The sequence below is a fragment of the Trichoderma breve genome, chromosome 2, assembly GCF_028502605.1.
Source record: "Trichoderma breve strain T069 chromosome 2, whole genome shotgun sequence".
In the NCBI taxonomy this organism is placed as follows: Eukaryota; Fungi; Ascomycota; class Sordariomycetes; order Hypocreales; family Hypocreaceae; genus Trichoderma; species Trichoderma breve.
In genome coordinates, this window is record NC_079233.1 from 6809641 (window position 1) to 6835014 (window position 25374).

The 25374-nt window shown below is 50.0% G+C and overlaps 9 protein-coding genes across 9 annotated transcripts; 5 read left to right on the forward strand and 4 right to left on the reverse strand.

Moving 5' to 3' along the window:
* Nucleotides 1–119: 119 nt before the first annotated feature.
* T069G_04305 (major facilitator superfamily domain-containing protein) lies at nucleotides 120–1848 on the forward strand (the record flags this gene model as incomplete). Its single annotated transcript, XM_056171515.1, has 4 exons — nucleotides 120–1094; nucleotides 1146–1494; nucleotides 1561–1741; nucleotides 1797–1848. 4 exons carry the CDS (start codon nucleotides 120–122, stop codon nucleotides 1846–1848), a joined length of 1557 nt encoding a protein of 518 aa, XP_056032407.1.
* Nucleotides 1849–3720: 1872 nt separating this feature from the next.
* Nucleotides 3721–4447, forward strand: T069G_04306 (glycosyl hydrolases family 11 domain-containing protein; the record flags this gene model as incomplete). The annotated part of the gene is made up of 2 exons (XM_056171516.1): nucleotides 3721–3986; nucleotides 4048–4447. 2 exons carry the CDS (start codon nucleotides 3721–3723, stop codon nucleotides 4445–4447), a joined length of 666 nt encoding a protein of 221 aa, XP_056032408.1.
* Nucleotides 4448–5180: 733 nt separating this feature from the next.
* Nucleotides 5181–6326, reverse strand: T069G_04307 (uncharacterized protein; the record flags this gene model as incomplete). The annotated part of the gene is made up of 1 exon (XM_056171517.1): nucleotides 5181–6326. One exon carries the CDS (start codon nucleotides 6324–6326, stop codon nucleotides 5181–5183), a length of 1146 nt encoding a protein of 381 aa, XP_056032409.1.
* A 4375-nt stretch (nucleotides 6327–10701) lies between these two features.
* T069G_04308 (SGF29 tudor-like domain-containing protein) lies at nucleotides 10702–11778 on the forward strand (the record flags this gene model as incomplete). The annotated part of the gene is made up of 2 exons (XM_056171518.1): nucleotides 10702–11238; nucleotides 11305–11778. The coding sequence occupies 2 exons, from the start codon at nucleotides 10702–10704 to the stop codon at nucleotides 11776–11778; spliced, it is 1011 nt and encodes a 336-aa protein (XP_056032410.1).
* A 521-nt stretch (nucleotides 11779–12299) lies between these two features.
* On the reverse strand, nucleotides 12300–13466 carry T069G_04309 (lactonase, 7-bladed beta-propeller domain-containing protein; the record flags this gene model as incomplete). Its single annotated transcript, XM_056171519.1, has 1 exon — nucleotides 12300–13466. The coding sequence occupies one exon, from the start codon at nucleotides 13464–13466 to the stop codon at nucleotides 12300–12302; it is 1167 nt and encodes a 388-aa protein (XP_056032411.1).
* A 2429-nt stretch (nucleotides 13467–15895) lies between these two features.
* T069G_04310 (ADP-ribosylation factor family domain-containing protein) lies at nucleotides 15896–16602 on the forward strand (the record flags this gene model as incomplete). Its single annotated transcript, XM_056171520.1, has 3 exons — nucleotides 15896–16145; nucleotides 16218–16364; nucleotides 16439–16602. The coding sequence occupies 3 exons, from the start codon at nucleotides 15896–15898 to the stop codon at nucleotides 16600–16602; spliced, it is 561 nt and encodes a 186-aa protein (XP_056032412.1).
* A 1295-nt stretch (nucleotides 16603–17897) lies between these two features.
* T069G_04311 (protein kinase domain-containing protein) lies at nucleotides 17898–19352 on the reverse strand (the record flags this gene model as incomplete). The annotated part of the gene is made up of 3 exons (XM_056171521.1): nucleotides 17898–18303; nucleotides 18367–19048; nucleotides 19118–19352. 3 exons carry the CDS (start codon nucleotides 19350–19352, stop codon nucleotides 17898–17900), a joined length of 1323 nt encoding a protein of 440 aa, XP_056032413.1.
* Nucleotides 19353–21426: 2074 nt separating this feature from the next.
* On the reverse strand, nucleotides 21427–22864 carry T069G_04312 (actin domain-containing protein; the record flags this gene model as incomplete). The annotated part of the gene is made up of 3 exons (XM_056171522.1): nucleotides 21427–22157; nucleotides 22258–22677; nucleotides 22849–22864. 3 exons carry the CDS (start codon nucleotides 22862–22864, stop codon nucleotides 21427–21429), a joined length of 1167 nt encoding a protein of 388 aa, XP_056032414.1.
* A 447-nt stretch (nucleotides 22865–23311) lies between these two features.
* Nucleotides 23312–24147, forward strand: T069G_04313 (asp/Glu/Hydantoin racemase domain-containing protein; the record flags this gene model as incomplete). The annotated part of the gene is made up of 2 exons (XM_056171523.1): nucleotides 23312–23448; nucleotides 23490–24147. The coding sequence occupies 2 exons, from the start codon at nucleotides 23312–23314 to the stop codon at nucleotides 24145–24147; spliced, it is 795 nt and encodes a 264-aa protein (XP_056032415.1).
* Nucleotides 24148–25374: the final 1227 nt, after the last annotated feature.

Below are 25374 nucleotides of genomic sequence, written 5' to 3' on the forward strand. Positions count from 1 at the left end.
CTTAACTATTCAGATACTGAACGGTCCTGTGGACATATCTATATAAGTCCCATTTTGGTCACTATGAACATGCCAATGCAACACCTCTCACCTCAGAATCAGAAGAAATGACAGACATCATGCATTCGACAGAAACGAAAGACGGCACAAGCAACAATCGGGCTGATGTTGAGAAGAATGAGACCGTGGCTGATTTTGATATTGGGAAGCACGAGACCGTTGGTGTCCATGATGGAGATGAAGCAATGGCAGCATTTCAAGACGGCCAGGTTGTGGACGTTGACGAGGCTACCAACAAACGGCTGCTCCGCAAGATCGACCGGCATATCCTACCTATAATGTGCGCGGTATATTGTATGAACTACCTGGACAAAACAACTCTTTCATACGCCAGCATCATGGGACTGAAGGAGGACGTCCACTTGGTAGGGGACAACTACCAGTGGTTAGCGTCGCTCTTCTACTTCGGGTATCTTACATGGGAATGGCCTACGGTACGTCTGCTACAGAGATTGCCAATTGCCAAATACTCGGGGTTCTGTGTTATCTGCTGGGGCGTGACTCTTGCCCTATTCGCAGTTGTTCACGATTTCAAGGGCGCCGCCATCATTCGATTCCTTCTCGGAGCTTTCGAGTCAGCGGTGACTCCGGGTTGGGCTCTCATCACATCCCAATGGTACAAAAGGTCTGAGCAGGGGTCCAGGACAGGACTGTGGTTCAGTTTCAATGGCTTTGCTCAGATCTTCGGCGGTGTCATCGCCTACGGCATCGCTGTTGGTGGCGAGAGGGACATCTACACTATTCAACCTTGGAGGATCCTCTTCATCCTCACAGGGTCACTCACTTTTGTTCTTGGCATCATCTTTCTGATAGTCGTCCCGGACAATCAGCTCAAGTCGAGGTGGCTTAATGAGACTGACCGAGTTCTCGCCGTGGCAAGGGTCAGAGTCAACCAGCAGGGAATCGGCAACAAGCATTTCAAGACGTATCAATTCAAGGAGGCCCTTATGGACCCCTTGGCCTGGGCATTTGCTTTCTATAGCATTGCTTCCAACATACCAAATGGGGGCATCAGCAACTTCTTTAGTCAGCTCGTAAGTAGCACCCAGGGGAGGTATGGTTCAATCTTTGACTAATGTGACTAGATCGTCTCGTTTGGCTACAGTCCCACACAATCTCTGCTTCTTGGAACCCCCGCCGGTGCCGTTCAAGTTGTCAGCTTGTTGCTTAGTGGTTACTATGGCGATAAATACAAAAATCGACTATTGGTATCACTTGGTGGACTGAGTTTGGCAGTACTGGGAGCCATCCTGCTCGTTGCATTGCCAGATGCTGCAAAGGCGGGTAAGCTTGTCGGTTACTACTTGACTCTGGCTGGGACAACGCCATTCGTGGCACTATTGAGTCTAATTTCTTCTAATATTGCCGGATACACCAAGAAGACCACTGTGGCTGCTATGTATCTGATCTTCTATTGTGCCGGCAACATCATTGGTATGTACATGTATGCTCCTCCAAAACTTGCATGGTAGCAGTCCAACTGACCAATTGAGATGCAAGGCCCTCAAACCTTTCGCCCGGCGGATGCACCTGGGTTTATCCCGGCTAAAGTCACCATTCTTGTCTGCTATGTCCTTTGCATGATAGATGTCATCTTTATTTGGTGGTATTGTAGACGAATGAACCAAAAGAAGGCAGCCCTTAGAGCGGAACCCGGATACATAACGCAAGAGAACTCTGAGTAAGTGTATCGCCCCTGGATTTGAGAGGTAATATTCTAACTGATAGTTGGATAGGTGGTTGGATTTGACGGATAAGGAGAACCCTGAATTTACCTATACTCTATGAAAGAGCTACTGCTCGTTTATTTCCGTTGGAGTAAATCTTCGAATCTGTTTGATCGAGGAGCTAGACGAGCTCAGAGGATTGCTTAGGGTAGCATGGCAACGTGGGCAGATTTAATTGCCATCGTATTTTCAACCAGACGCTTATACGTAACCTCGTATCACCAAGGCCGCTCTGACCCAAAAGAAAATTAAGAACATCAACTTTAGCCTTACTAGACGAAACTAGCGATATATATCTCAGCCGAAACAGAAAAACGTCAGTGAATATAGTGTAGCCATGCGCATTTGCGATTGTCATGAAAGACTGTTCTGCTGACCCCCACAAAGCAAGAGGCATTACGATACTGCGTTTTCGATGATATTCATCCAGAGACATTATACTGCCAACGTAGCCGCAGAGTAGTCGTTGGAAGCCTTTGGAAAGTATTACAGTCTAACACGATGCTGGACGCAGCTGAAGGAGAGAAATATCAACATACCGAGATATAGATGGAAGTGATAAAGCACTTTAAAACAGATGCTGTACAAGAACGCCGCTAAAACTGGGAAAGTGAAAGAGAAGAATGACCTTGGTTTGCTTACAGTACAATCTCTCAAGACTGTTGCATTTTTTACCAGGTGCCCAAGACGATACCTGAAGCTTCTTTTCTGAGCAAGTGACGTTGGATGTCTAATTCAGCCTCCAAAGTAACAGATGTCTTCAGTCAAAAGAAGGGCTAGTTTCCCTCCTGACTACACAAGACTGACCACATCCTGTGTCCAATGGCTGTAAAGGCAGCATCTCCCATTGGGCCGCCCCATTCCAGCTGATTTTAGGCAAAAACCAACTCATCGTTGTTCGATCACGGTCGATATTTTTCCTCCGTACTCCTGGGGTAGGTGCATGATCAAAAAATATACCGCCGAGAAGACCCTGGCAGCCAACTTTTTGCTTACATCTGCCCGAGTCTGATTATATCCAATTTAGCCGTTAGACGAGCTGCACCTCTGCCCCGTTTCCCCCCGCGAATCACGGCTCGAGTCCCGTTTTTTTCTCCTAGATTGCTTCATCGGCACTAGGCCAATGGAGAGAAAGCCGTGCGGAATGCCGTCGTAGGCTGTTTGTTGAAGAGTTGGGGTGCATGCAGCTTCGGACCGGGGGCACATGGCGTTATGGTTAATTGGAAGCATACGGGTTAAGTATATGTCATAATATATTGGGCATATGGTAATCGATGTAACATTGTGGCCCATGGATGCCTTGGGCACAACTTCTGCATGACGGCAAAGATGGAGCATTCGCAATTTCACCACGGGATATTGTGATCTTGTAGACAGCTATTCCTGATGATTCGTCACATTGCCTGTTGCGGTTTACTGTGTTGTCTAGTCTCCGCGAATAAGAACCTTGTCAATGAGACCTTGTTAAAACATCGAATTGGTCGTATGTTCGGAACTTTTTCTCTTTTTTTGTTATTTCTTTTTTTTTTTTACCCCAATGCCGGAGACGCCAAGACGAAATTAGCCGTTAGCCAGTAAATGAAACATTCTGCTTCTTCGTACATGTACCGGGAACTAGGGGTCCATCAGCCCACAGCTTGTGGCAAACTACATGTGATCTCGCTTGGTGTTGCTGGGACAGCAGCATCACCATGCCACGATGGGATTCCAAGGCGCAATGTCTTTGTGAAAAAGGATCATATTCAGGCGGGGTAAATTGCTCAGTGGCCGGCCATATGGCTGTGCGGAGGCATGACAGCATTCTGTTCCAATTATCCGCAAACCGATTTATAAAGAGCGACGCCATCCTCCCGGAAACTGAGAAAGAAAAGTCATCCATCAATCAGCTCGCAAAGTCCAACACAGTAAGAAACAAGAACAACAACTTGAAACCATGGTTGCCTTTACTTCCCTTCTCGCTGGCTTCGCCGCCATTGCCGGAGTCCTGTCTGCTCCCACTGAATCCTCCGTTGAGGTGGAAAAGCGTCAGACCATTGGACCTGGCACCGGCTACAACAATGGCTACTACTACTCTTACTGGAACGATGGCCATGCTGGCGTGACATACACCAACGGTGGTGGCGGTTCATTCACCGTCAACTGGTCCAACTCTGGCAACTTTGTCGGAGGCAAGGGATGGCAGCCGGGCACCAAGAACAAGTAGGAGATTACACATCGTCCGTCAAATACTAATAATAAAAGCTAACGTATCTCTCTTTAGGGTCATCAACTTCTCCGGCAGCTACAACCCCAACGGAAACAGCTACCTCTCCATCTACGGCTGGTCTCGCAACCCTCTCATCGAGTACTACATCGTTGAGAACTTTGGAACCTACAACCCATCCACTGGTGCCACCAAGCTGGGCGAGGTTACATCTGACGGCAGTGTCTACGATATCTACCGAACTCAGCGTGTCAACCAGCCCTCCATCATCGGAACCGCCACCTTTTACCAGTACTGGTCGGTTCGCCGCAACCACCGCTCCAGCGGCTCGGTCAACACGGCTAACCACTTCAACGCCTGGGCTTCGCACGGTCTCACTCTCGGCACCATGGACTACCAGATTGTTGCTGTGGAGGGATACTTTAGCTCTGGCTCTGCTTCCATCACTGTCAGCTAAATGAATTGACGTGACGACCGAAATTGGAATGAGAAGTTCATGAATGGTCCATGTTCTTTACTCTGGATATATGGAGAAATCGTGGTGCTGAATTGGCTAGTCTCGACTTTGTAGACGAGAAGATTGCACAAATAGACCTAGTCAAATGAGAAACGAAAGTTATGACATACAGTATTTCCCACTTTGATGTACCAGACATTGAAAGTTCGCTCGGTCTAGGTTTAATGTACCTTTCATGATGAAGATATGATATAAAGTGGAAGCTAATAGGTAAGTATCATAGTATGAATTGCTGGTTGATATGCCACTCTATATAGGAATGGTAAAACAGTGAACAGAACTTTCCTTCAGTGGCCACGATATAGTGACGCGATGGTTCCAAATTGCGAATATTTACGCTGTCTTAATACAAGATCAATATTCGGCTGCTTGATATACAGATAGCTATATTGTTACTTCTCTCTACTTGAGACAGTATCGCTACTTTGCCTACATGATAAAGTTTTCCAAATTTTCGTCTATCAGAGACAACGGTTGCTAAATCCGTCTATCAAAGATACCAATGGTACATAGTTGTTGCCTCCTTATCGTTGTTCCTTTTGTCCGCTTGAGACGCCAAATGACATACATGCCTAGATGATGATGAGACTCAAAGCCCCGGACTGGCCATGTCACTCTTCAGTGGCTCTAACTGTATCCAGTAGTGAGATCCTTGGATGAAGACAAAGCTGAACTAATATATGTTCCAATGTTTCTTTCCTCTTGAATTATCCTCCGGCCAAGGTCGGAGAACCTCTTTTCTCATGCGTAAATCTTCGCGCACATTGTCCTCCATTCGCCGTATCATGTGATCTTCATGGGCACCTCCGCCAGACCATTCAGGATATCTCTCAGTATCCACCCATTTGGAACTTGGGCCTCTCAATTCTTCGTCACCCCAGCCCATTTCTTGAGCCGTAGTAAGAATAGATGGACCGTAGAGGCCACCGTCTCCAAGATTTCGTGTGGAAAGGATTGGGTCTGGCTGATGTCCAAAGGTGGCAATCTCTCGCTTGTCCATGCTCATGACAAAGTCCACCGCAGTTTCAAGTGTCACTTGAACCACAGCCTCGCTACTATTAGTGCGCTGAATGACGGTTTTAATTTTGTGAGCTATGGGCTCAAATGAAATAGGAGCGCTGAGGTCTTCTTCTATTCCAGTTCGAACCAGGAGAACAGGAAGTTGACGGACGTCAAGATCTTCATCATTGTATTCTTCTAGCCTGATGATGATCATGATTGCTCGGAATAGAGGCCGAAGGAGGAAAAACTCTTGGTCACGGACGATTTGATCAATGCGTGCGTACTTGTAATGGCCCCTTTTCTTCGGACCCTTGGGAGGTATTGGCTGCAAGGGATAAGGCGGCTCAAGCTCTTTAACTGCATCTCGAGCCTCTTGCGCTCTTACACAGATTGCCGCATGAACTGGGATAGCGAGATTGACTAACGGGCCGGGTTGAAGATCGTCGGGAAGCAATTCTGGGAGGAAAGTCTTTGTAACGAATTGCAAATATTCAATCTCGCTTTTATAAGGAATAAACCACTTGTGATAAAGATAGTTGTGCAGCACTTGTACAAACAGAGATGGATAAATTGTGCGCTTCGCCGAGAAAATGTATAAAGGCGCAGCTTTGTTGCAGCAATCGTTAGCTTCTTGAAGTGTCATCTCGGCTGCCATATATGCAAGATCGGAAATGTTAGGTTGGTAGATCCAACGAGGATCCGTCGAACGCCCATGTATCAGGTAACGATGCCTTGACTCCTGGCTGCCGCGCAGATAGTGTAGAATCGCGTGCGGTGGTTGAGGCGCCTTGGGCACCTTGCCAGCTTCGTACGCCATTTCGAAAGAATGGGCAAGTAGCTTGTAATGAATCAATGGGGTAGAAATGGGGTCACAGAATGCAATATTCAAGCAAAGTCGTATTTAATGGGGATTGGCCTCTCCTTGCTGATGGGGAAAAGCTGCTTTTGTATCCGTGTAATATGTGGCTGTGGTGAACCACATGTGCAGCCTTGGAGGAAAAATCTTAAAGCAGCCCGGGGCACTAATACGCCGCGACGAATTCTCTGTAAAATTAGACGGATTCATACTCATAGCTACCTCCTATATAGTTTGGCTTATCGAGCATAAATCGTCATAGATGCTGGATAGAGTTCTGGTTACGGCCTAAGTAGAAACCGCGATCAGCATCGGTGTTGACAAGATCAACATTGCTATCTGCATGTAACTTGTTATTCCCGTTTTGCAGTTCCTTGGCGAGTATTTCATGGCGATTCAAAGAAGGAAAGAGTGGTGGCAAAGATGATGTTTATTGTAGAGTCCATCCATTAGTACCCACCTAGTAGTAACGCCTTGCTTCTCAATTGATCGACCTGAAATGTTTCTGTGTCTTTATTGTATTCTTTTTGTGTCTGATTCTTCGAAAAATATCTACCGAGCAGTCCCCCCGCTATATTACTTCCATAAATCCACCATACATGGCAGTGTCAGCCTCTAGAGTTATGAATGTTAATGGTGGATCAACCATGGAACAACCCGAGGCGATTTGGAGAGTCAGCATCGTGAACGACGAGACCAACGACGAGACCAACGACGAGACCAACGGCGTTATCGATGCGATTGACCATCGAATCCACGGCAATAATGGTCAGGGTATATCTCGACAACTCCCCCAATCTTTGCTGGTTTCTCGAGAAGCAGAAGCCAAAGCACGACGGTCCCCTCTCTCGCAAGGCCAAGCGAGCTCAGAAGAAGGAGATGAGAAAATCCTCCTCTATGGGTTAATTACCCACCTACCTACATATCGCATCACCATACCTTGACACAACCAAGGAACCTACATCCACCTTAGGCAATACGGTCTGCCGAGTGGCGATGCCCGACGTTAGGACGGTAATGAGGCGCGTGGCAGGGAAGCAGCTGGATAAAATAGGATGCTACTGTTTCTACTATGGCTCCTTGTTTCTACTATGGCTACTTGTTTCTACTTGAGATATCTACCGCTATTTCTTCTATTCAAGATGGTATATCTACTTTCGCTATTTGCAATAGTTGCTGATACTTTTACTATATGTGGTACTTTTCGATATTCCCGTCTATCTGAGGTAGCTATGGCTGTTTTCATCTACCAGAGATACTACTAAGTACATGTAATGCGTATACCTACTAGCATTATTTTGTAGCTGTTATTTGAACATTCACTTGGAGCGTTAAATACCAAACTTGCGTCCTGCCTATATATAGAATGATGAATATAGATGCTCTATGCCAAGCACGTCCATCCTTAGTAGCTCCAAATATGCCTGTCAGTGAAATCCGGAGTTGAAAGTAGATGTAGCCTGACTAGAAGTATATCTTGCGGTCCAGGGGAACACAAATACCCCCTCAGGCTCTACCTTTACGCACCTGAGATTTCCTCGTCAGTACTTCGACTCCATCTAGACTCCTGGGGGCACCTTTCCAGATCTTCTACCCATCGAGAGCTTAGCCCAACCAATAGCTCATCTCTCCATCCAAGCTTCCGAGCCTCACTTAGAATTCCTGGGCCAACAAGATTACCGTCCTTGAGGTCTTTGGTACATAGCACCGGATCTGGCTGGCAACCAAAAGCTGCAGATTCACGATTGTCAAAACTTATGACAAAGGTCACTGCTTTCTCAAGCGTCATCTTGGCAGCAACTTTTTCATGGGAGCCAAGGATATAGCCGTAGATTTTGGATGCAATTGGCTCGAACGAGACGGGCGCGCTCAGCCCGTCTTCCACATCCGTACAAATTAGCAAAATCCGACACTGGTTCACATTTGTATCCACGTCAAGATGCGCTTCGACCCTTATCGAAATAATAATTGCCCGGAAGAGTGGTCAAAGTACAAAGTATTTCTAGCTACGGATGGTCTCTAGAGTGTCCATATCTGCACACCATCCCGAATTTTTTGGCATATTAGGGCCTAGTAGTTTCTGAATGTGATTTGAATCAAGACCCTTGACTGTGTCACGGGCGGCTTCCACTCTATCACAAAATAGCTGCATGTACATAGACGGTGAGGTCGATGAAAGGTCCGGGTTAGAGATCGCTGGACAAGAGCCACGGAAGAAATGTTTCCCCCGGGGATTGCACATATTCAATTTCGTTTCAGCAAAGGCGATGCCACTTGCTATATAGGTAAATATTTGTGTACGTGTAAGGAGAAACGCAGAAAGGGTGTGTGGCTTTGTCGAGATGATGTAAATAGGGACCGCTTTATTACAGCAGTCGTTCTAGAGCCATATCGGCACTTAAAGAATTAAGTGTGTGACATTTGGTTGTTATATCCAACGTATGTCAGCTGAACGTTGGTATACCAGAGTTTGATGAGATGCTTCCATGAGTACGAAGCTCGTGTTGGATTTCGTGTTCGGGTAGAGTAGTCGTGGGGGTCCAACGGAGTGCCATGGTAGGATAATGATATCAGGTTTTTGTGCTCAGAATTCTAGCAGTGTATCAAAAAAAAAAAAGTACTGTAAGCAAGTGTGTTTCAATGATGAGAATGTCTTGGTAGGGCTTCGTTGGAGAAGACGGATGAGCGATGAAGGTAGTCCTAGGTATAGGTAGGTGTATGTATCTATGTAGGCCCTGTCTGAGAAGATCGACTGTAGCCTATGTTTTATCGCCAATCAAGGTCACGGCCTCATTTCATTAGAGGGTGGCGTTGAGGCTGAATAGAGTTGCACCCACTGACGTCCTGATGCAGCTTGTGGTACAACTCTACCAACACCATGCAGTGAATATGCCAATATGTTGTTGGCCTTCTCTCTACCTATCTACTAATCTAGTTCCAGCTACATCTGTATACTGTAATTATGAGAGAAGAATGGCACATGGAAGCTGCTGCTGAGTGAACTCGCCCTTCAAATCATCACTGAGAGGCAGAATTAAATGATCAAATGGCATCAAATGGAAGAAGGTACAAGTAAAGAGAAGGCCAAGTGCTACAGAACAGGTACGGTGGATTAATAAGACAACGTTGGAATGGAACACTCGCAGTTTCAGCGTCCTTAGAGCTCGACTTGCTGGGTACCTGCTGTCGCACACACCCACAGCAGGCGTCTATAGTATCCCAGGCGTTGTCCACTAAGTGCTTGCGGGACATAGATGGCCCGAAAAATTAACTATGGTTGGTACCTGTGGAATTGAAGGCTGCCACCAAAGAGATGCCGTCATCTAATCACAGTCAATCACAGAGCTCAACAAGGTTCGCGCCTTGTCTCAACATAAACCTTGCAACAACCTCGTTCCCACCCCCTGGCAAAAAAGAACCTTGGAACACATAAGATTACTCGTACAGTAAGGCTGCGCGCGACATCGAGTACGGCGCAGGTACACGCAACTGTGTAGCTACCAGCAGGGCGCCCGTTGGTATCCTCCAGGTCGCTCCCCGTCCAGCCCTTCCAGCCCTTCCAGCCCTTCCAGAGCCATGCCTAGCGCATAAAATGGGTTGAAACTTATGCCCCGGCCCGACCTTGTTGTTTCTTAATCTTCCCTCTCGCATCTCTTACAAACGCAAGACCGCACGACTCTGCGCTTCCCTGCTCTCTCGGCTCTTCTCCCCTCATTCTCATTCTTTTTCCCCTCGCCTCTGCACTCTCTCCGACCGCCGGAGACACGCGTCGCGACTGCAAAAGCGCAGCTTCGGGACGCCAGAAGCGCTGGTTAGCGAGCAACAGGCGAGTCAGCCAGCAGCTGCACCCACTCGGGCAGGGTTTGGACAGCAAAACAGCCAGTAAGTCCGCAGCACCCCCAGTCTTTCTGTGCCTGTTCCTCTTAGCCTTATGCTGCTTAATATCGAGTCCAGTTGGCTTGATCTGTTCAGTTCTGCTTTGCTTTGCTCTGCTTTGCTCTGTTCCCGTCCTGCATTTGCATTGCATTTGATTTGATTTGACTGCATCTCTCATCTAGCAAGCTGCTCTTCTGTTTCTCTCCACGCGAATCATCATCTCGCAAGACTTCTTTTTTGGCACTGCACTTGTTTTATTCCTTCATTCATACGTTTATCCACTCAATTCCCCTCTGCATCTGCATCTGCATCTCCTCCCCCCTCTCCTCTTCTCTCTTCTCCTCTCCTCTTCCACCGTGTCCTTCTCCATCTCTCTCCGTCTCTCTCGCCAGTCGTGGACTCTCTCGGCGGCCGCGCGGTTTTCGCGAACCCGCCCCGACCGTACGAGTCAACAACCACAATGGCTAATCGGAAAACACAGCGCGAAATCAGCAACCTCGCCGAGGACCTCGGCCCCTACTACAGCCAGCCGGGCCGCCGCGACATGTCGCAACGAAATCGGAGCGGCCGTGGCTCCAACCGCAACAATGGGGGAGCTCACGGCGAGGAGGTCCAGATATGGGACGAGGCCAAAGCATCGTTCAACGACCTCATCAACGGCATCAATTCCGACAACGACAACCTGGGCCAGCTGGTCAACATGGACAAGCAGGCCGGCACGATGGACTCGGACAGCGTACCCACCGACACTATGAAGCAGATGGAGGAGCTGTGCCGATCCGGCGTCAAGAAATCCGAAGACAACATCACCGCCGCCAAGAACCTCATGGAGCGTCTCAAAGTGATAAGAGCAGTTGTCGTGGCCAAGGAGCAGGCGGAGGCACCACCCACCGGGCCATCTAAGAGATCCACCACCAGGACCGACAGTGCTGCTGCGGCCGCCGCCTCTCTCTACGAATTCAACGAACCAGGCGACTCCCCGGTGCCCAGCCCCATGGTGGGCTCGTCTCGAAAGCATGGTGAGCGGAGCAGCACCATTGATAGAAACAGCATTCCACCCAAGGCGGATAGTGTCGAACCCCCGGGGTCTACGAGCGGTGCTGCGGGGAGCTCGACCAACAAATCCAAAATTCTCTTCTCCAAGGGCGACGAGGTAGCATTTAAGCCCAAGGCTGTCAATGGCGAACAGACTTCAGACTGGATACTGGGCGAGGTGGCACAGGTGCTGGGGGAGGGCAAGAGTCGGCGGTACAAGGTTATCGACATTGAGCCGGACGATCAGAGCAAGCAAAAGGAGTACCGCTCTAGCGCCAGCAGCATGATTCCCATCACACCAGAAAGCCAGGCCAGCTCGCTCAAGGATTACGAAGCCGGCCATGTGGTCCTCGCCCTTTATCCTCAGACGACGACTTTTTACAAGGCCGAGGTTCATAGCATGACATCGACGGGCAAGGTTGATCTCAAGTTTGAGGGCGAAAACGATTCAACGACGCTACAGCAGGTGGAGCGAAGATATGTCATCGAGTACAGGGTCTAATTACCGTCCGGCCCAACTCTTGACAACCGCAATTCCAATTGGAGGGGGGTTCTTTTTCTTTTTCTTTTTCCTGTTAATGGTCCGTTTCTTGAGAGTTCATGATTTATCATGTCTGATACCAGGATGTGGAGTTTTTTTGGGCAACAGGCCTTTGTATGAGTATGTGTTTTACTTGATTTATCCAGACAAGAGAGCGGCAACGCTCCGTACGGTGTTCGGGTTTTCTTTGAACAGAACAAAAAATGAGGTCTTTACGGATGGCTTAGAACGGACAGGGGTGGAGTTTTGGTGTCAGAAGCAGGACTACAGTATCTGCTTCTTTCTTTCTTTGTTTCTCTAGTCTATTGTGCAACCATTATGAATCCAAAGATGCTCGTGGAGCAGAGATGCTTCACTTGCTTTTTTCCAGACTATATACACTTCACTGCCTACTATGTGCTTCTCCCTTCTTGACATATACACAAGAAAAAAGTTATGGATGAGGCCAAGCGGCTCTCAAGTTCGAGCCCAAATCGTCTCCTTTACTGGATCTGCTTAATGTACTGAGGACCCTGGCCGCTCTGGCCAAATGCACTGGAGCTGATTGTGCCGTGGAAGTTGGTATCGAGAGAGCCGTCGTCTGCCTTTCGAGAGATGGCAGCCACACCAAGAGCACCATCTTGGTTCGTAACGAACAGCGAGCTGCCGTCGTTGCTGATGCTGAACATTCTCGGTCCAGTGCCTCCTGAGGAGACTGAGTTGATCCAAAGGAGCCTCAGGTTGCCGGCACCGTTGTCGATGATCTTGACGTGGGCGATGTTATCCGTTGCTTGGCCAGTCAGGCGGTTCGACAGGTACAGGTCTTTGTTATCGGGGGAGAGCACAAGCTCACCGGCACCGGCACCGGCGGGCGCGTTGGTGTTGGGACCAAAGGTGTTGAGGACCTGGGTGGTTTCGAAAGTCATGCCCCTGCCGTCGTCGGTGTAGGTGACTTTGTAGGCGATGACGACGTTGCCCATCTCGCAGAGCAGGAAGTAGTGGGTTGCCTGGGCGGCACCAAAGGGGAAGAAGACGCCGTGACGCGGACCGGCGCCAGCGGGCACAACGGGGAAGCGGTTGACGATGTTGAAGGCGTCGTTTTGAGAGTCAATGACTAGGATAGAGTCGGTGCCGAGATCATTGGCTACAAAGAAGCGGCCCGTGGGGTCGTTGACGGTCTGGTGAGGGTGAGGAGCATCCTGGCGGTCCGGGTTAGGGCCGAGAGGGCCGGTGGACTGGATGGACTTGATGAGAGTGAGGCCGCCGTTCTCAATGTTCCAGACGTCGATCTTGCCGGAGCCGTAGCCGGCGCCGAGCATGCGGGTGTTTGCCTTGTTGACCTCGAGGTGGACGACGCCGCCGGAGCCTTGCTTGTTGGTGACCTGCTTGATGGCGTTGCCGTTGACGTCGATGTTGTAGAGGAAGGTGTTTGAGGCGATGTCGTTGACGGCGTAGAGGGAGCTGGGGGGCACGTAGGCGAGCCACGAGGGGTCGGTGTTGCGGAAAGACGAGTTGACGGTGGTCGTGAACTTTGTGCCGTCGTATGAGGCGAGGTAGATGTGGCCGGAGTTGGCGTAGACGACTTTGGCGGAGGAGGCGGCTTCAGAGGTGGGAGCTGCGAGGGCAGGGGAGGCAGCGAGAGCCGCAGAGAGGGTGGATGAGAACTTCATGTTTATGGAAGTTGTCTTTTAGAGATTGAAAGTGAGAGAATGAGTTTAGAGAGAAACGATGGGATAGATACAGCTCGAGTAACAAGACTTTATAAGAAAAAAAAATTGGTCTCTGATTCATCTCGTATCGACTCATTCATGCTGTCAAAGACAACTTATAACCTGCCATGTCCGGACTGGTGTAGCTTTTTCGTCATCGGGCTGATGCCCGCCAAGATGTTTCAAAAGGCCGAGTTATGCTTACTTTGGGCTTTGGACTTGCGATCTGCAGCAGGGCGGCGTCCGAGAAGGTTCCATTGACCGCTGCCGCTGGTGGCCGCTTCGGCACTACTGTACTCTATGTGAGATGGTAAGGTGTGAGTTGCCGGATGGGGCAGGTGTTGGGGGTTTGAAGGTGGGAGTAGAGCCGAGTTTGAGTTTAAAAGAAGGTTGGAGGATTAGAGCGTAGTTTAAAAAGGGAAAATGGATGTTGCTCTCGTATGTACGTGGGGGGTGTTTGGGGGGTTGAGTTGGGGTTGATTGGATTGAGTTGAATTTGAGTTGGTTGAGCTGGGATTGGATGGAGTCTGTGTGGGATTGAGTTGTCAACCGAGTCTTTTTGTTCTTTGTTTTTAGTAGTAGGGTAGGTTGAGTGAGTGGTGGTGTTGTGGTGGTTGAAGCGCTGGATTTTACTTGTTTGGGTTAAAAATGTCTTTGTATTCGAATTGACAATTGAATGATTTGATTGGGTCTATTTACATAAATAGCGTGAAAATAAAAGAGATGGAATGACATTGTTGTTGAGGCTTTTGATCTTCAACTCGGACCTCGTATTGAATCAATTCAATGTTGTTTATAAGCTGCAGCTGTTTTGACGGCACCTACCAATCGAGGCTAATGCAGCCCATTATTTGTCGTGACAACTGCAGGCAGAACAGGCTAACCTTTAAAGCTTGGCGACAATGCTAATGCTAATTTTGACTGATGTGTTAATCCATGTGGCTGCTAATATTAGCCAATGCCCGCCCATCTTCATGCTCATAATGAGTTTTTGGCCTAATAAATAGCTCCAATGTCCCCTTTAGCCCGACATTGACGAATTTGGATCCCCAGAAATCATCAATTTGATCTTGCTGGCTGTGCTCGTACCGGTACTTTGCCATGGCCCGTCCAAAACAGCGACGAGCGGAGATTATCAGGCGGTTACCCCTGAAAATTGGCTGCAGCCCAGCTCCACTGCCGTCATTGGCCATTCCCCTAGCGGCGGGGGGAAGCTGCTAATAATGAGCCTGTGCCTGTACCTGTACTTTACTGGGTTAGGCAGTGGGAATGGGCTCCCCTCAAGCCCTGTAGATAGCAGCTGGAGGGAAATGGATGCGCTGTGATGAAATGCATTCAATGCGCACTTACAAAGATTTGATTGCCCGTGCAGGCCCCTCTGCCGACTACAGTACAGGTACTCGTACATCAACCACTTATTAGCGAGAAAAGAGGACACCTCATCTGTGCTGTGCTAAGCTAAATCCCCCCCAGCGTCCTGTAGATTCAGTCCAAGTTCGCTGTACCGGTACCTGAACCAGCACCCGCATCTGTCCCTGTACCTGTACCTGTGACCTGCAGCAGCAACACCCGCCCCGAAATCCACACGTGCGCGTCGCATCGCATTTGCTTCTTCCTCGTCCCTCCTTTGCCCCAAAATCGCCAGCACAGCACAACGAGAAACGCTCAGACTTTTTTTCTTTCTCGGATCGCCCTTGGCATCGCACTGCCGCCTTGACGTCTTTTTCCTCTTGTCCCCGCTCTCTCTCCCTCTCTCCTCTTCATTCCCTTCTTCCATCTTCATTCTCTTTTGTCGAAACTTGTCCAACTCTTGCGGGCCTTCGTTCATCTTCTTCCCACGATCCCCGTCTGTCCACGTTCCTTTTTCGGTTTTCGCGCGCGTTTTCGCCCTCGCAGACCTTCTTCCGTTCCTCGACGATACGTTTTTGGGCCCTTTTGCGCTTTGTTGCAATCGGATAAATAGTGGTCGCATTCTTCTCGGCTTTAGGAGCTCGAGTGTCACGTTTTTGGTACGTTTGAGCTGACACGCTGCCAGTATTGGGTCCTCTCGCGCTTCTCTCTATGCGCTGTCTCTACGTCTCTCTCTCTGCAGCTTTTGTCTGTTTTGTGATTTCTGCAGGAGAACGAGGTGGGGGAAGTAAAATGAGGCTTGGCTGCATTGCATTGAAAACGCGTTTGCGTTGAATCTTTTCTGTCTGACCCTTTTGCTAACCTCCCTGCGTCCAGATTCCGTTTCATTCGACCTGACCTTTTTTTGCGACGCTGCAAAGCCCCTCCCTCCTTTTTTTATCATCTCCCGCGACAACCTCCTTTTCCTCTCCCGCCATCGAAACAATTAAAGAACCGCTCCAACAAAATCGAATCGTCAGGAAATAACCGATACCGCAATCATGGGTGGCCAACTTTCCAAGGTTATGAGCAAGATCTTCGGATCCAAGGAGATGCGACTGCTGATGCTGGGTCTTGACGCCGCTGGTAAAACAACAATCCTGTACAAGCTCAAGCTCGGCCAGGACGTCACCACCATCCCCACCGTCGGCTTCAACGTCGAGACCGTCACCTACAAGAACGTCAAGTTCAACGTCTGGGATGTCGGTGGCCAGGACAAGATCCGTCCTCTGTGGAGGCACTACTTCAGCGGTATGGGCTGCACAACTCACGGCGTCTTCCTTTTCCAGCTGACTGAGCGCTAATGTTCTTTTTCCAATCCAGGTACCCAAGGTCTCATCTTCGTCATTGACTCTTCCGACCGCGCCCGTATGGATGAAGCCCGACAGGAATTACATCGCATCATCAACGACCGAGAAATGAAGGACAGCCTGCTCCTGGTGTTTGCTAACAAGCAGGATCTCAAAGAAGGTGAGTCATTCTTCTCCTTTTCTCTTTTTTCTCCTCGCTATTACACGTTTTTTGAATGCTAACGTCCACAACAGCCATGTCACCCCAAGAAGTCACCGAGGCTCTCCAGCTCTCCAAGCTCAAGGACAAGGTCTGGTACGTCGTGCCCAGCTGTGCCACGACCGGCGAAGGTCTGCTCGAGGGTCTGGCCTGGCTCTCCAACAACGTCAAGGCCCCCGCCGCCCCCGTCAAGAAATAAAATCGATGATACACCTTTGTCCTTTTGGTTTCGCGAAAAACTACGACGCTTAATGGAAATCTTTTCAATGATGCATACAAACTAAAACACCCCTTGGTCCCCGCTTACGGATCTCCCGCCCAACCCATTAATATTTTTTGTGTCGGGACTTGCACCCCAGTCTCGACGGCGCCGTCTTTTCGTCTCATCTGACAGCCATGCTCCAATTGTCTCGACTAGACGCGCTTTTACCGTCGCTGTATCTTTGTGTTTTTGTCAGGGGAGGAAAGAGATTGATAGGATTTGGAGACGGAGAGGAGGTATAAGGAGAAGAGGATATCGAAGGAAGAGAAGAGGTGATGGAACCGTTGCTGCTGTATACCATGTCTTGTTGCGGGAGGGACAAAACTGTCTGTGCTTTTCTAACGTGGTACTTTATTTGTGTGAGAGACTGTTTGTGTCTCTCTTTTTTTTTTTTTTAATTGTCTCGTCAGCTTCGTCTTATTTTGAAGCGCATATCTTAGCATTTTTTTTGTTCCTCTTATAACGCAAAACGCCTTTTTTAGTTAACGTTGAAATACCCCGTGCTTCCTTTTATTTTTCTTGCATCTTCTTCCTACGAGAGTGAAAGAGAGAAAGAGAGGATAGCAGCACAAGATGGGGCGAAAAAAGTTGGTGGAAGAAAAAGAAAAGGTTGCGGGATAAGGGGGAACTTTTTGGAGCGAATGGGAGGAGGGATGTTGAATGGAGGGAACATACTATGGCTAGTCGAACTTTTTTTTTGTCGTATACACACTTAATGTAGGAGAACTTTTTGATCCATCTACTGTTGTATCCTGTTTTTCGTTAGTGAGTGGTTTCTTTCGGAGTGGAGGGCATATCTGAGATGTGCGGCTCGTTCGTTTAATCTTAATTTATTTCCTTGAGTCAAAAAGGTTTATAATCTTGAGTGGATGGATTAATCCACATGCCCTATTTAACACTGAACACAATATACCGATCTATAATAATAGAAACATGCCATTCGCCTTGTCAACGCCGTGGTTCGCCGTCAGTCTGTTTGATTCATTCCTTGAGTCGTGAAATGTCCTCCGTTGCGCCGTCCCCTTACAATGATGAAACGCCGTAGGAAAACCCCAATGTTTCTAACCTCGTGATGCTTGCTCTATACATACTCGCTCTCGCCCCAAAGCAATCATTCATAGCTAGCTTGTAATTATTGTTTTTTCATGAGTTGGGAATATCAACTCCCAAAAGTTAAAGAAACCGTTCTGAATCCAATCAAAAAAGGACCGATCCAGAATGTAGAAAAAAAATCACTCCTTCATGCGCTTGGCCGGCCGCAATAACGTGTCATCCGGAAGCCCGCTACGCTTGGTACCCGGCAGACTGCTGGTGCGAATGTCGTTGTCGTCCTGGCTGACGCGACGGTGCGGATACTCGACCTTGACGCCCTCGAAGCAGTTTGCGCTGACGCGGTCGCCCGAGCTGAAAAAGACCGACTGCAGTGCCTGCGCGGCGGTGAGGCGCTTTTCCGGGTCGTACTCGAGGAGGCCTGCGAGGAGCTTGTAGCCTTCGGCGCCGAGGGACTGGAGCGCGGGCTGGCCGTTGGGGCCTGAGGCGGCAGATCCGGCACCCGAGTTGTTGTTGATGGTGCTGTAGTACCACTTCTCGAGACTCGACGTGGTCGCGTAGCCGCGGCTGGGAGGGTTCTGGTGGTGGCTGTGATGGTGGTGGCTATGCGTGCTGTGCTGCATCGCCGACAGGGTGTTGAGCTGGATGTACTCGGGCATAGCTGGGAGCAGTGGCCACCGTTCTTTAGTCGGCATGCCCATGATCTCGGCAATCTTGTGCATCTGGTTTCTCTGGAAGGGAACCGTCTTCTTGCTGTCCATCTTGGCTTCCTCCCCCTTGAATATCGGCCGTAAAGACAACAGTTCAGCGAAAATGCACCCCACAGCCCACATGTCGATAGCAGGAGTGTAGTGGTACGAGCCCAGGATGAGCTCCGGTGCACGATACCATATCGTCACGACAACCTTATCACCACTAAAGAGGGAATGTAACGGTTTGTCGAAGCGGCGAGCCAGACCCAAGTCTCCAATCTTGACTTCTCCACCAGACGTGACCATGATGTTGGCGGGCTTGAGATCGCGGTGCAAGACCCAGTTGGTGTGAAGATACTGGCAGCCGTTGAGGAGCTGAAACATGATGCTTTTGACCGTGGCTGGAGGTATTGGGTGACGTGGCTGCTGGGTGTGGTGATGAATAATCTGCAACAGGTCGTGTTCGGCGTATTCAAACACCATAAAGATGCACTTGTCCTCTAGAATAATCTCCACGAGCCGGATGACGTTGGAGTGGCGAAGCTCGCTGCAGAGGCTCATCTCGCGGATGGCGCTCTGAGAGATGCCCGTGTAGCTGACCTGCTCGCCCTCCTTATCCGGCTTGAACTTTTTGATAGCTACTTCGATCGGAGCCGGGCCAGAGCCAGAGGTGGGCGTGAGGCCACTGGACGTCCGGACGACGGCAATGCCTTCGCCATTGCTGGCTCTGCTGACGGCTTTGTAGACACGCCCGTAGGTGCCACTGCTGATGAACCCAATAATGCGGTATCGCTCCGTTACACGTGCCTTGGGCTGGTAGCCAGCCGACTGGTCGCGACCATCTGTATATAGGCGGTGAGCAGACGAAGACGAGGACGAAGACGATGCGAACAAGTGATGCGATGACGACGAGTGAGGATAGCCTGGCCTCAGCCTTAGAGGCATGGCTGGGGGATGATGCGATGCTGGGAGAAGTGAGGGCTACTCAGGATGTGTGGTGTGAGATTGCGGGTGAGTGAGAGAGGAGAGAAGAGAGTGAAGAATGGGGAACTGAGACTGAGACTGAGACTGAGACTAAGCGCGCGTGGTGTGTGTGGTGATGTGTTACATGTACAAAAGGCATGTGTGTGGGTAAGCGGATGAGATGGAGGTTAATGCGAGCTTAGATGGATGGCTGGGTAAAAAAGAATAGCCTTGCAAGATGAGCCAGATCGGGTATCGTGTAATATAAACCCACGCGGGTCTTGGCACGGGTCAGATTATCTGACTAGCTGGCAATGAGAAATAAATGGGTATTGAATGGGGACGGGGGGCGACTTCAATACGCCCCGGGAATATCAGAGAGTGACAGTGAGAGTGGGAGTGAGAGTGAAAGACTTCAAGGGGGTCATGACATGGCAAAAAGACAGAGGTAAACGTATGAATGAGTGGCTCAGCTCAGTGAGGCGGGAAAATATAAGGAGAAAGAAAACAGCCTGTGGCAAAACTTGCTGCCGCTCTGGTGGATGGTATTGTCGCTGTAGACGATGCCACCAACAAGGGGACAGTAGTAGCCGCACAAGATGGTGAACAGGAACAAATCAGAAGCAGACAAAGCACCTAAAAAAGGGCACGCGGTGGGTTGATCCAAGGTGGATCTTTGAGTGGGTAAAAGAAGAGGGCGTTGGATAAACATTGATGGCCCAAGTGCAGACGGGGAAAATCAACCGCTATCCCGGAGACAGACAAAGATGAAAGAGAAGAGAATGAGAATGAGAGGAAAAGGATAAAGACAAACAGCGACCAGTCAGTCAGTAGCACGCACCTTCAAACGCCGCCAACACGCTCCGCTTCGTCGTCTGGGTGGCCCTTGCATTCATCACGCTGGCAGTCTTTGCTGTACTGGGCCCGGATCCCGTCGACGAGTTTGTCAGATTCATAACCTCGATGCTTTTGCTTTTGCTCTCAGCGGCTGTAACTGTAACTTGGTCGAGGCCCTATCCCGGCTTCCCTTGCGAGCGAGACGCCACGGCCTGTCAGCATGGAGCAAAAGCGTCGATTCGACGACTTCCGAAGAGCTCTTGTTGGCCTGTGAGCGGGTGGAGCAACCAAGGTAGGCAAGGCATGCACGCACCCACACGATACGACTCAGGGCTCCGTTCCGTTAGTCAACGGTTTGGTTTGCGTTGTGTCTGGACTGATCTCAGATGATGCGAGCTAGACATGCGGCATCTGGAAGGGGGAATGATACGTGGTTGATCCGTATTCGCACGTGGCTAGGCGGATTGATTGGGTAGATCAGCAACGGTAGTGGTGAAGAGAATGGTGGAATAAAGGAAGCCCAGGACGAATGAGATGAGGAATTTGAGCTGATGCGATGCTGCCTTTAGCCGGCTGGTGCGGAGAAATCCGAGGAGTGGCGACAAGCAAGTCGAGAAACAAAATAGCGGATGATTGTTAGTTGTTGAAGAGACGGAAATGCTAGTCTATAGCGCAAAGGGATGATGTGATGATGCAGGGGAGTGAAGTGCAGAGAGCAGCGCGTGATATACAATGCAGAGGTAGAAAAAGGCGTTTGTGATGAAGTCAATTGAAGTTGGTTGGTTGAACAAACAAACGGCAACACGGAAAAGTATAAAATACCTGGGTACAGAGAATGCCGAGATGCAAAGTGTAGGTGTGGCCGATGACTAAGCCGCCTTGTTGTAGCTGGTACCAGACATCTAATTGTCTCAGCATGTGCCAAGCCAAGATGGTGAGAGGAATGGCTTCACTATTATTACCCACGTAGGTAGTGCCAGAAATGGCTAAAAGAGGGATGGAGAAGGGCCTATAGGCCAGGTACACTGATCATCTCAAGCTAAACTGCCGTTGAAAGATCAGTGCATTGAACATCAAGCCTCTCGTCAACACCATTCACCAATCATAAGAGAGCCAAATATCAACGTCTTTTAACATGCTTCATCTAGCCGTATAAATATATAACAACATCTTGCCCAACCCACATCACATCACATCATCCCCCTGCGCACACTCACACTCATCGCGGTCCGAGCTTCTCCAGAGCCCGCACTCCCTGCTCCTCCCACTCGGCTTTGGTCACCCACATGGCCTCGTTCTCCGCCATAATGTTGGCCAACACGGCTCCTCCCAGGAACACCATGTGTCTTCTCCGGGGAGGGTCCTCTATGCGCACCTTGAACTTGCTCAAGCGTTCGGGGTTGCCCTGGAGCGCTCGCGTCAGCCACAGCTGCTTCAGCTCCTTCTCCAGTCGTGACGGGAGACCCGGGTACATGCTGCTGCCTCCAGACAGCACAATTGCCTTGAACAGCGACGCTCGAATGTCCACGTCGGCCGACTGGATTGTGTTGAATAGGAACTCGCCCAGTCCGGGAGACTCATTGTCCACCAGGTGAGGCTGGAACAGACACTCGGGAGCCTCGAATCGCTCGCTTCCCACGCGGATGACTCGGCCGTCAGGAAGGGTGTAGTCCTCGACCAGCACGGTTGTGTCTTCGCTCAGACGCTTGTCAAGCTCCAGGTCGTATGAAACGTAGCAGAGCTTCTCCTTGATCTGGCGGACCGTCTCGAAGTCGGCAGTTCGGTTGAGCGCGTAGCCTCGGCGCAGGAGCAGCTTGATCAGGTTGCGGGTGACATCTCGACCGGCGACATCCAACCGCTTGGTAAGGTGATTCAGCACGACGGATTCGTAGACGGGGACAATGTGGGTGACACCGTCACCGGAGTCGACGACAACACCCGAGCTCAGACCTGCGCAGTTTCACCGTCATGTCAGTCCGCCGCACAACACAAGACCGGTGACAAACAACTTTGGAGAGGGGAACAATGGGAAGATGAAATCATCATGTACCTTGTGCGTATAATGCCAGCACGGCCTGGATGGCAACATAGACGCCGCCAAAGCCATATCTGTCAAACATGACCTCGCACATCTTCTCTCGGTTCTTTAGGGGATTCATCGGCGGCTCGGTCAGCAGGATCTTCTGGCCCTGCGGGTTGATCTGGAGCTTCTCGAAGAAGGTGTAGTCCCAGAGGTGCTGCATGTCCTCCCAGTTCTTGACAATTCCGTTTTCCATGGGGTAGCTGATCTGCAGCATCGTCCGGGCCGCGGCCGCGTCGTCACCGCACATGATGTCCTTGATGATGACATCGTTGTCTGTCCGCTCCTCGGAACGCAGGATGGGTCGGCCGACAATGGACGGGTACTGGTGCTCGGGGAAGTTTTGGGCGGCGTATCCGACCTTGAGGAATCCGGTTCCGCCGTCGAGAACTGCAAGACAATGTCACATTAGTATAGAGTAAGGGAGAGGAGCGAGGGATTCCTCCATGTGCTCAGGAGGAGAGTAGGGGGAAGCTCGGCAGCAAGCTCCAGCCACGGCAGACGCAGCTCCAGGGCAGCTCCGGGGGCTTCAGAGGAGGGTTTCAGGGCATTTCCACGTACCGATGGGAGGGACCATGTTGGCGATGGGATCAATTCGGGCGTTGGGCGAAGCTGAGGTTTCGGGTGAGGAGCTGGAAGCTGGAGGCTGGCACGAGTGTGGAGGCGTCGTCAGTCCGTTCGTGTCTACCGACTAAATGACAGTTGAGCCACATGGTGGGGGGCTTCAGAAGGCTCTCAGAGGGTCGATTGTCGTCAGAGGCGGGCGTTGCGGGCGTCACGTGATACCCCGCAGCGCTATCAACTGCTATCGCCCGTCTATTTACAGCATCACCATCCACTGAAGCTTTAACTTCACATTATTTTTCTATGGATGCCTGTTGATCCCATTGTTTTCTGTTCATCTTGATTCTCTCATCTGATCCATTCAAATAAATCAATTCTTTACCTTTTGCCTTTATATCATCAACGAATTTCTTCGCCTTCTTCTTCTCTCTTTCACTCGCTCACAGCTACAACAGCAACAATGCCTCCTCCACTCACCAGCAATATCAACATCCTCCTCCTCAATCCCAATTCTTCTCGTGCCATGACAAAGACCATGGAATCAGCCGCCAACTTAATAGCAACTCTTCTTCCAGTAATTTCGCCAACCCATCCACCGTAGTCCACCAAGCTGACTCTGTCGAGTCCGTATCCATCAGCACATACACGGCCCCTGAGCCATCTCCAGCCAGCATCGACAATGATGAGCACATACAGGCTAGCGTTGAAGCCGTTGCAAACGACTCAGAGTTCAAAGCCGAGGGCTACGATGCCGTGCTTGTTGCCTGCTTCAGTCTTCACCCTCTCGTCAAGCAGCTTGCTCATTCTCTGAAACCTACTCCTGTAATTGGAATTTTCGAAGCCAGCATTCTGACAAGTCTTTCTCTTGTTCCTCTTGTTGAACAAGAGCAGCAGCAATGGGGCATCGTAACAACGGGGGCCTTTTGGGAGGCGCACCTCTCCAATGGTGTTGCCGCCTTTCTGGGTCAACCACTGTCTCAGAGCATCAGTGATCACAGATTCGCCGGTGTCTACTCTACCGGCCTCAACGCAGGTGACTTTCACACAATCTCACAGGAGCAAATCAACGTGCGCCTCAGAGAAGCTACCAAGCGGCTGCTCTCCTCGGGAAACGTCACCTGTGTCGTCATGGGCTGCGGTGGCATGGGAGGCTTGCAAGACATGATTCGCGACATCATCGTCCAAGAATACGGCCGGGACAAGGCCAAGGACGTATCCATTGTAGATGGCGTCCAGGCCGGTGTGTTACAGCTACAGCAGACGGTGCTTAGCCGGCGAGTCTTTGGCGTCAAATAGGACAGCTCCTGTACGACTTGAGCGCAATGACACACACCCTGTTGTTCCCACGACCTGACTTGGTGTCTTCTATCCTCTTGTCTCTGCTTTTCTTTGTGGACATTGCGGTGTGAAAGCGTTCCATCAGATACCAACATTCTTGACGATGCTTGGCCAGCTCGTCTCTGTGTACAACGTCTAGACGCATGCATATTAGATATGCATCTTCATCATTTATCACCTCCATTCCCGTTCCTTGGCTGAACAGCACCGTTCCTCGGCCGAATAGCAAACAACATATATATATAATGTACTCACAACATGCCGTGTCAAACACTCGCTCCAATCATGCCCACAGACTGGCTGTGCTTCTCAAGCACAGCATCGTCAACTCTATTCTTACCCTTAGCACCTGGCTAGTACTTGGGTGTCTCTCAAAGTTCTTGGACTGTCCCATCCTTTCCAAGGTACTGCCACGGCGTAACTTCACCTTGTTGTATCATCTTCACACCCTCATACAGCATCCAGCTATGCCTTGCCTCCAGTCCTCCCGGCGATATCAGATGCAACTATCCCTTGCCATTCTAGCTGCACCACCAAAAAAACGACAAGAACCCAAAGAGCCAGAGAAGGGGGGCAGAGAGGTGGTCTCCATGTTACCCCCCTCCATGTCGTCGCATCATTGCACAGCTTCTCATAAGGTACAGGGTTTCTTTGACACCTCGCATCCTGCTGTTGGATTTCATGCTGGGCAATCCTCCCCTTTATATAGACACGTCCCCCCTCTTGCTCTGGCTGCTGCCCCCTCTTTCAATCGAGACAGTGGGAAGAAAGGCTCACGGCAAGCGACTTGATCTTCCAAAGAAATTGCAGCAACCCCAAGGAAGTGAAACAGATGGTGCTCTTGACGGCGCATGCCGTGTGACGGGTCGTGAGCGTGGGTAACCATGCCCTCATGTCTTGCTTTTAGAATCATCCGTCATCCCAAGCAGTTTTGGGATATTTTCATTGGTCATCTTACGACTTGCGTATGAAATGAAATACTGTTTGTATTATGTCTAAGTACATCCCGTAAAAAAGAACCATTTCCCCCGTTATCTGCCATTTGTATACGGCTTCTCCCTCGTGCTCTTCATGGTACCTCTGGCTACGGCCAGAAGGAAGTCCACGAAGTGTCACTATGGCCATTGCATTACATCCCTCTTCCCTTTTTCCGAGACCAAAAAATGTAAGAAACAAAAACAGAAA